Source organism: Oculina patagonica, chromosome 1, assembly GCF_052425735.1.
Source record: "Oculina patagonica isolate OP01 chromosome 1, crgOcupat, whole genome shotgun sequence".
NCBI lineage: Eukaryota > Metazoa > Cnidaria > Anthozoa > Scleractinia > Oculinidae > Oculina > Oculina patagonica.
The window spans coordinates 17,628,792-17,638,953 of NC_135758.1; the positions used below are offsets into that span (position 1 = coordinate 17,628,792).

Here is a 10,162-nt window from a genome sequence, read left to right on the forward strand (position 1 = left end):
CATGAGGGGACGTGGTTAGGGCTATACTGTTGTTCGTCGGCTACCAAAATTATTTTATTCTCGGTAGTGAGGATCAATCATTTTAAATTACCAGTGTAATGAAACAAAAACTGCTATGGCATACGTGGCTTTCTGATAAAGTTTCAGTCGGGACTTATCCTTTCTGTTGTTCTCTCATTTCAACTGTCCCGTGACGTCACAAGCCATCAGCAGTTCCGCATCGTTTGTTGTATCAGTAAAACTAGTGGTGCATATCACGGGAAAAATCCCTTCGGCATAACTGATCATTTTATTCTAAGCGTATAAAGTAATTTTCGTTTTGCGGTGGCTATCCTTTGGTAAAGGAATTTTGCTGAGCGAGTAGAAACGTGGGGAGTCGATTAACGGTGCCGGTTCAGTCGTTTGACGCGGATTGTCAGTCACAGATAAGATGAGTGGACTGCAAGAGAAGCTACTTTCTCGACCTCCAAACACCGGTAAGGATCTCCGAATTTACGAACTGCGATTGATCTAAATTTAAACACTGTATGTAGCTCAGCTTCCTGAATGTTTGGCCTTCTTATGCCGGGTGTAGTGTTTTTACAGCTCTTAAAAATACCGTGAAATTTACCCAGAAAGGACTATGGAATTAGAACGCTGAAATCACTTAGGCTGATTCGGCTGGAACGATTTTTGTAGTCTTCTTGTATGCCAGTCGTTCGTCAGTCTGATCAGTCCAACATATAGAAAATTTGTACCAATTTAAAAATATTTTCTTTATGTTGTTTCATTCAATCATTAATTATAAGCTGTTAAACACGACCCATGCATCCTTAATTGAATAACTAAGCTTGACAAATTTCATTTAAGATCGACTCCTTTACTGAACTCACGAAACCTGTTCTTCTGTCTTATTGCTAGAAACATTTCAAATACATCAATATCTTGGACAGTCGCTGATCTGAGTTGATTCGTATGCTGCGTAATATATCTAACTTATGTTCAGATGTGTGCTTCAACATCGAAGAAGGGCGGAAAAGAACGGGCACTTCAGAAAGACTTCTTCATAATTTTTCTAGTATTTAGAAAGGGGAAACGGTTTGTGAGCGTGAAAAAAAGAATCTGAACATTTGATCTGAATGAACAAAGAAAAAACTCCCCCAAAGGACTTTCGAAACCTCAGTTTACGATCAAAAACACTTAGTTTATATTAGCCATTTCCCCTTGGAAAAATTAGCATCTGTTAACTTTCACTATATAAACTTCCTTGAGTATTTATTTCAGGCTTCAGTTGCAGCGCAGAGCCTAGAAGGAATAACAAGTGAAGCTGTGTTTCACTTTTTCTGACCATATTTGTCTTCTCAGCGATACAGCTGGCGGTCATAATTGTTAAACAGTGCTTCCGGGTTGAATCATTTTCCTCCTGGATTCCTTAAAAACCTGAACTTTTTTATTACAAAGAGCCGTTTAAAAGGATTTCGGGACTCTTTGGTACGATTTACAAATAAATAATAGCTCAATTAACCACCAAACCTAATAGTCAAAGCTGACTAAATTTCTTAGTTTTAATACTGAGCCAAAATTTCAGTAGCAGTACTTTGGTACTGAGATATTACGTTTCCTACTGAGTTGAAACAATATCTACTAGCGTATGTTCAATTCAGTTCCCAAACTTACAAAACACCCGTGTGACAATTGTTTGTATCGAACCTTCTCTTTTTTTTACAGAAGCTCAATCCTCTAGCTTATGGCACGGTCAGGCTGGCTCATTTCTGGGGAATAACTCGATGCCTTTCTCAGCTGCCCAGCATTCTTCGCCTCCTTTATTTGATGAGCCCACTGTCCAGCAACATACTGAATATCTGAGAAGTCTGACTGAAAACGCGACAGCGGAAAATTTCAATCCTGAAGGCCTTGGTCAAAGCCCCCAATTAAACATGTCTTCTGATCAAATGGGCCGCATCTTAGAAGCAATAACACAGGGGCAAGAGTTTCCGGGAAGTTCGACCTCGACAAGCCAGAATTCCACGTCTGGTTTCTTTGAAAGCTCTAATAGTTCGGAGATGTGGCAGTCGTCTTCGGTGCCATCTGTCGGAGATGCCTCGGTGACTCTCGGAAATATCAGAATGGATTCGGATGACCCGAGCTTTATTGTGGCACCCACTGTAAACGGACAATTTTGTCCTAGCAAACACACGATCGTCACAAGCGCTGGCATCATTACATCTTCAAGACCGGTGACTGGGGGAGGTAATTATTCCTCTTCTTATGGCGGTGCACAAAGCACGGGTGGCATGAACGACTTGGCCGGGATCAACCCGTTCAATGCTGGGGCTGAGATAGATATTGATCAATATTTGATCCCAGACGTGGAAGTGGAGTTTTGTGACCTGGAAAATCGCGTCTTTGAGAAGCAGCAGAGTCGAAAAGACAAGCAAGCACGACAGCGAATCATCAACGGAAAAGTAAAGTTCCTGGTTCGATCTGAACACCAAGTGACAAGCGTTAAAGCGTGGGTCCGCAGAGAAGAAAAGGCAGCCAGGCTGGAAAAGGATGTCAATGGTAATGTGGCGATTGAAGCTGTTTTCCTGAGGAAGGATAGTGGAATTGTAAGTACAAAATGAGAGTAAAGATATATTTTTTTATCATCCGAGCATCTGCTTCAACTTACAGTTCTATCAGAAATCGACTCAAACTTGAGATGATTCCCGGGGGTGACTTAAGAGCAGACACAAACCCCCAACCGCAAAACAAAACAAATTATTCAGTCGTAACGCTTAATGTTTTTTTAGGTTTGTCTCCTGGAAAACTTGATTATGTACGGTATATAGTTGGATTCTAAGCATGCATTGGTGAGTTAATGGGCTGTTGTAATGAAAGACCCTCTTCTCCCCTTTTTTTCAACTTAGAGGGCTCTAAAAGACTATTCAATAAGAGACCTTTAAAGATGTCATATATTTGTAAGACTATCTTAACTTGCCTTACCAAATTGACATTTATTAAGTACTGCGTGAGAGATTGTTGGCAATGCATCTTACTGTAAATCTCAAATCTATCCTATAGTTGGAGTACCAAGTGGATCTGGATTCCGTGTATAAAATGGATGGATCCGATAGACCAGTGTACAAATTAGCAAAAGTACACACGCAGGAGAGAAACCTGTTTGAACTGCTGGTTCAAGTCGTGTTAACTAATAATAAAGTCAGTGAGCAGATCAAGTCAAAGCCTTTCTTGATAAAGACAAAGAGAATGAACGACGAACTAGCAGGTATGTCCTTTAGATCGGTGTGTTTGACGCTAAAAAGTAGAATGTTCAGTTGACAAATAATGGCTGGACACTAAAAAAAGACTACATCCAATCCCACTGCTGTCGTGTTGGCGATAGTCTCTTCTGTATTCACATATGTATGGCAACTGTCAAGCCAGTCAATCAGGACTTATTTGATTGGACTACAAAAAACACTTTGTTACTCCACAGAACCTGACGCTCATTCCAAAGAGAAACGCAAAAGGCCTAACACTTGTCCATCTAGCTCTCTAAGGTGGAATCGAGGAAAGAAGCCTGCTAAATACCTTCCTTTGCAAAACGAGCCAGACTCTACAGGTTAGCTGTGTGGATCCTTGTGTGCTGCGCTCGTATATGTTTTTTTTGATCACCTAACTTTACACAAGCTTATGGAGTGAAGTTCTTAAGTTAATATTTTCTTCGTAGACTCAAGGTCGCCTTTATCTGCGAGTTCCATTGGCTCCAGAAACTCTCCTTTGAGTTCAGAAGGTACATTTAATTTTCATTAAACGCCGCCTGACATTTGTTTTAAACAAAAGCCACTCAAACTACCACAGACTAGTAATAAAGGTTGATATTGAACTGAAAGAACTTTGATCTTCAACTATTTAGGATAGATTTCATTATTGCATTTTGTGTATTCTGTGATGCAGTCCCTTATAGAATTACGAATTGTAGTTTATTTCAGTCTTCTTTTGACCAACGTTTTCAACCAATTTTTCCATTTCTTTGTCAGGTCAAGGTGAAAACCACCTTGATGAGCTGGTTGTTAATCACTTGAGAGCCCAGCAAGCAAACATCGACTGTCTCACATTCAGTTGTATGATGCAAACACCAAAAGGTGACATCGCTTATCACTTGCGACTTACCAACCCAGATTTGTACCAAACACTTGACGAGGGAGTGGTGGTGGGGTTCTTCGCCGACGACGAAGGAACAGCCACGATTGAACCGCTGAGCAGCGAAAATGCATCGCAGGCGGTAATGGCTGGAGTGATCAGCAGATCTGCGTATGTGGAGGCGCATGCTCCGTCAGAAAAAGAAAAAGGTTGGTGCTTTAAGTTGATGCTCTTAGTAACAATTGCTACTTTTCCTAGCCATTACTTACATTTGGTGGATATTTCTGCTGAAGTAAAGTAAAGTAAAGCCAGATATTTACTCACTCAGAAAGATGCTTTGAGTGCATCAACAAGAAATATCGTCATTTTTCACGTAATTTCACAAAATACACAACTGTCATCAGATCATAGAAACTCTCTATAACACAGTCAAGTGACTTTAGTAAGGTATAAAAAAGCTTGGACGTGCATGGATTATAAGTTAAGGTAGGCGATCATTAAAATGTAATAAAAATTAACAGTAAAACAAAATTAAATTTTAGTCACAGTATTGGCCTCTAGTTCTCGGAAATCATAGAAGAAAAAGGTGCCTACTGCTGTTTAACGTAACAGTAGTTAGCTGAATAGATTCTGCAACGAATAGGAAATCCAGCTCTTTGGTTGAGTAGCAGAGGTGATGCAAATGACGCAACAGGGACCCCTGGGTCTGATTGTTCGAAAGGCGATTAATGCTAACTCAGGATTAAAAGATGATCGAGGTTTTAATATCTCTTGTTTTAAAAGGTTTTCCATAGCTAATGTTTTGTGAAGTTTGCGATTGGTCCACGTCAAAACTGGGGGACAGAAAATATTAACAGAAAACCTCAGCGAAATGTTATAAAATTGAAATCAAATTTCATGCTAATCCTGGATTAGCTTAATCGTGCTTTGAACAACCGGGCCCTGGTGCTTAAAAAAACTGAAGCCATCTCAGTGTTGTAAATACTGCCGACTTTGAATCCGGGGCTCATTGAAGGCTTAATGCCATTACTGACTGGTGTCCAAATTATTGTGCATAAGTTTTTATTGCCTATAAGACTCTCTCGTCAATTTGTTGGCTGATACAATGAGTATGTATTCACTTACAGGACAAACGGACATCGTTTGTGTTATTGGAATGGTCAAAGTACAGATCGGGGGTTCAGTACGCACAGGTGAACGCATTTACGCGTCCACAGACAATCCAGGCACAGGCATCCCAGAGTCCCATCTGCCTTTAGGGGCATTCATCGTCAGAAACCACACTCTACTTGGCATGGCAATGGAAACATGCAAGCCTCGTTACCATGACGAGGTGAACTTGGTGAAGTGCTTTGTGTGTATTGTGCTGGGGATCAACAGTCATCAACTATCGGACGAAGTGGAGAACATCATGGAGAATATTGACATGGACATTAAGGTGGCCATTGGCAAGTCTAACAAGAGAAATTGCCGACGTAAGTCTTATTTGTGTTATTTTATTAGCCTTAGATTTTGAATGTTCAGCAGCCTTCATATGATAACTTTTTTCATGCACAACTCGTTATGGTATCCGCAGTTAACGTTAACCAGTTATTAACTACCAAATTTGCGTCCACGTTGATACAATCTCGATCACTAATAAAGATTTAAGTTTCGTTGGATACCATTGTAAGATTTGTACCTAAAAATGATTATATTTTGCTTTTTGTGATATGATTTTTTTCTAAGTGAAGGGCTCTAATATTTATGTTCATCGAATCTGCATGCATGAAATTGCAATAACATGTTTTGACTTTTGTTATTACGCATGTGTTTTTTAATATTTGATGTTTTTTTTATATTTGAATTCACCTGTATACTAATGGTCCACGGTTTTTTTTAATGAGGCTCCAGCTAGGAAGTTTGGGTGACCACTCCCTACACTATGATTAAAAAAGTTACTATTAGTACTATCAAGGTCCTATTTTCTAGTTAGAAAAATGAAATAGTGATGATATACGTATACCATTACTATAAGACTATGGCAACGACTGTGACGGCAATAACCCTTTCATGGGATACAACTATACACTTAAGCCGTTTCTTGATACATTCTGCGTAACAACCTTTGCAAAGTTACAGAAATGGGTGCTGGAAGTATCGTGCTTTTCAGTGGGGTAATGAGATGTACGACACCTTCTTCAATTTAACCAATCACGTTCTCGCCAAACAGCAATTTGTTATGGACGCGACAAGGTACAGTGTAACGGACGAGTTCCCACAGTCTTAGTTTATGGAGACAAGACGATTTGTTCAAATTATTTTTACTTCCTTTCAGGAATGTTCTTTCTCATAACTGGACTCATTATTTTCCTTGGACTTCTGGGATTCCTTATGTATGAAGTGCTCACCCCAGGGACGCGCTTCCGAGACTTCTTGTGCCGCACTGGGTCCAGTGGTGAACAACCCAAAATGATATGTAAATATGCATCAGGCTACGAGGTGCGTTGTTAACTTCAAGTCAAACATACTAATAGAAAGAGGGTTCTGCTGTGCTACAACTTACGTGTTTACTTATTAATTGTTTTAGCTCCGTGGCCCGTTCAAAGAAGCATCGGTCATCAAATTAAATTTGACCAAGCGTCAGAAATATGCCAAAATGACAAAAAGAAAAGGTTTTAATTTTAATTTTCACAGTTCAAAGTTCGATACATAACCGGTGTCTCGACGACACTATTTTACTAAGATTTTTCGAGCTTTACTAAAAAAGTTCTACGTGTTTGGAAATAGCGATATGCGGACTTGTCGGCGCCATTTGTCAAAACTCCTTGGTTCGGATGCGTAACACTTAAAAAGTAAAAACAATCGTTTACCTGAGGAAATGGCAATATGTTTACACTCAACTGTCCATGCTCATACTAACACTTCAATATGAACGCAATTTTACAGAATAGAAAGACATCTCACATGTACGCACAGCTTATAAACTGTAAGCCTGAAACAGACCAAAAATAATAATAAATTTATCGGTTTTTTTGGATGGCAGTTTTACGGGAAAAACTCCCAATAGAAATTTTTGGGCTGACAGTTAAACCTGTAAGGTCTTTTAACTTCGCCTCTCAAAGTAACTCCAGATAAGCAGTTTAGCGGTTCCTTATCCAGATAAAAACCGAATATTGTCGGCTGTACAGGGCTAATATTGAAACCACTGTAGTAGCAATGAACCACGGGTTTTTAAAGTGTCTTGTTGTTTTACGTTAAGTTAAGGAATGATGACTGTTGATTCTCTTTTCATGTTTATAGAAAATAAACGTTACTTATATACCTTTCGACTACAAGAATCTTCGGAGTAAGATACCAGATGGAGAAAGAAAACCCACTAAATTTGAAAGAAACACCAGTAAGTGCAATTAACTTTTATCTTCGAGGGGAAAGTGTACAGGAAATGCCGAGTGGGATCTCGGGTGAAAAAGAAAAGAAATCTTTTGGCACCCGTAGTAATTGCTATATACCTAGTGAACGTGAAAATCTCAGCTTTATCTCCGGGAGGCAAATCCTGGCTCAACAATTTGTCTGCGACTTTTACAACAGCTAGAACTCGGTTCACAAACAGTTTTCTCTTTTTCTAAAATACAAAAAAACTACCACAGAACCGAGCTAACGTGGAATAACACGCACTGAAAACTAAAAATCTGACCTGGAATGGACCCTTTGCAGCTTATGGTCACATGGTACAAAATCCGCCCTGCTGGAGGGCAAGCATCGCTCTGGGGCATTTATAAAGCAGAGGAAAGTCAAGCATGACTGGTTGAAGTTGCTTTAAATGTCCCACCGCGTAGCTTTCCTTCTAGCAAGGTGTTATTTTGTTCCATGTGACCGTCAACTGCAGAGGACCCATTGCACACGCAACCAAAATATAAACGCGATGTGCCATAAAACGAAAACAATGAACAAACTCTGGAAAAAATGAGTACTTATTAAAGGGACTTTGTCACCTATTTTAACTGATTTTTGAACAGCCAAAATTTATATTTGTGTCGTAGGTAACCTAAAAATAATGGTCCACTTTTATCAGACAATTGTTATATTAGAGTACTGAAACTGTTAACAAGCGTCTTTGGCTGCGGATGGCTAGGATGAAAACGGATTGCCACCTGAAAAGTTAGAATAGTAGTTTGACTTCTTTTCGCAAATTAAGGTTATATTTTCCTTTTGATGTTGGGTTAAGTTGTCTACCGCTAATTTCAGAACAGTTTAGACCAAAAATCGGTGAAATCTCAGTCACATTAGAATGATAAAATTGCGACCGCGCACTTAAAAATAAAAACCAAAAAAAAAAAAAATGTGCTATGCATCAGTTTCAGTTGAGCCAGAGACTATGATCAGTGGGTTGATATTAACTTTCCCTAACATAGAAATACTTTGAGCTATAAATGATTGAGTAACATAAGAAAACTTTGGATTCCTCGTTTTGTTAACAACCTAAAGTCTTCTATGTTCTGCTTCTTTAGATTCACCCATGATCTACTTTCTGAACTTCGACCGCTGTGCATACGGTGGGCGCACAGACAGCAGCATGTATTCGCCGGAGGACGCCAGACCCGTCAGAGGCCCCACGTACCTGGCATCCTATGGCTACTGTTCAGAGGTGTTCTCTTTTATGTGGAATAATTGGCAACGGTTTAATGGGAGCTTAGTTTCTCTTAATGGGAGGCAAACATATGAGATGACTTGCTCATGCAGTGGTGTTGAAACTGTGCACGTTGTTTGTCAATGGATTTTGCTTCCGTTGTCCTTTAGCGCTTACTTTTTACTTGCGTATTTTTGAGTTGTCAGAATAGTTTAAAGGCTTTGTCTTCCAGCTGAACAACTTCAAACAGTAATTAACTGTGATTGCCGACAAGTATGGCTACTGGTACTATAATGTAAAGAGAAAATTAGAAACTCATTCAGACTATTCAGTTCTTTAACACAGTTTTAACTTGTTTACAGCGTATATAAATTTCTGTCTTGAATAATTGAGGACTGTGCACAGTAGTAAGGAGCTAAGAAAACAAAATCCCGTATTGCAGTTTTCTGGTCTGTTGATGCGACGTTCTGCGTCTCAGGCTAAAGTACTGGCCAAACGGTAAAGCCGGACTTGCGTTGGGTGGCCAAACGGACACGCAAGTTTAGTCGCAAGTGCACGCAAGTTTGCAAAAAGGCATTTAAAATGCTACGAGGTTCAGTATTTGAATTAAACTGGAAAAAACGCGTTGACTTCTTGCTATGGGTGGCCAACGCAAGTGCACGCAACTTGGCCAAACGGAGACGCCGGTGGACGCAAGTTTTCAACTGACGTCTACTTGCGTTGCCATTTGGTCAGGTCTGAAAGGCTTCCACCACGCGTTAAAAAAAATTGAATGAAAAGAGGTTCAGTTCAAGAGAATTTTTGTTGTTGTAAAAATATAACCCCGAAAAGTAGAAATAACTACAAAAAATATATAAAAAACGACTCGCCGAGTCCATCAGTTGAGAGTAGCACGCTAATGCGTGTTTATGTATTGCTCCTTTTGTACTCAATATCCCGAGACAAGCTATTATTTAACATTACTCGTTGTCTATATAAATTTAACGAAACGATATTTGTAACTTTTTTCATATAGTTTGTCTTGGAAATAAAATTTGTTTATAAATGGATGTAGCTGTTGTCTTCCCAGTTTTGTCTTCTTTCCTGTACATGCCGTTTTATTCCCATTCGATCGAAATTAACAAAAGGATGCTCCAACGAAAAAAGGGTATAAAAAAAGGTAAACGGCGAAGCAACTTTACTTTTTTAAACATTAGAGTTTGTTTAAAGCTGGGAGCTTGTGGATTCAGCTATAATTGCTGATCGATGCTATGACGTTCTCATGTTTTAAGTTTAATCGTGATTGGGCAGTATTCACAAGGAGCCCATGCACATTTTGCACAAGCAGAATTAAACTATGAGAAGGAAAAGCCTTGTATATACCACAGTGCTGACTTCTTTGAGAATTTTAACAATCCGAGAATGTAGCTTGTTTATCTAATTAATTCCTTTTTGACACTAAGTTTATTT

General features: G+C 39.3%; 1 protein-coding gene across 1 annotated transcript; it reads left to right on the forward strand.

Annotated features, from left to right (window-relative positions):
- Nucleotides 1–240: 240 nt before the first annotated feature.
- LOC144659743 (uncharacterized) lies at nucleotides 241–9,752 on the forward strand. Its single transcript, XM_078520243.1, has 10 exons — nucleotides 241–476; nucleotides 1,708–2,588; nucleotides 3,043–3,247; nucleotides 3,458–3,583; nucleotides 3,692–3,754; nucleotides 4,002–4,313; nucleotides 5,232–5,579; nucleotides 6,422–6,585; nucleotides 7,387–7,483; nucleotides 8,595–9,752. Exons 1-10 carry the CDS (start codon nucleotides 431–433, stop codon nucleotides 8,909–8,911), a joined length of 2,559 nt encoding a protein of 852 aa, XP_078376369.1. The 5' UTR covers nucleotides 241–430; the 3' UTR covers nucleotides 8,912–9,752.
- The last annotated feature ends 410 nt before the right edge of the window (nucleotides 9,753–10,162 follow it).

What these genes read in the sequence shown, in the direction of transcription:
- LOC144659743 (XM_078520243.1), top strand. Translation starts at nt 431, where the DNA reads ATGAGTGGACTGCAAGAGAAGCTACTTTCTCGACCTCCAAACACCG. An exon ending in AAACGAGCCAGACTCTACAG is followed by an intron (nt 3,584 to 3,691) that starts GTTAGCTGTGTG and finishes TTTTCTTCGTAG; the next exon opens with ACTCAAGGTCGCCTTTATCT. An exon ending in TCCGTCAGAAAAAGAAAAAG is followed by an intron (nt 4,314 to 5,231) that starts GTTGGTGCTTTA and finishes ATTCACTTACAG; the next exon opens with GACAAACGGACATCGTTTGT.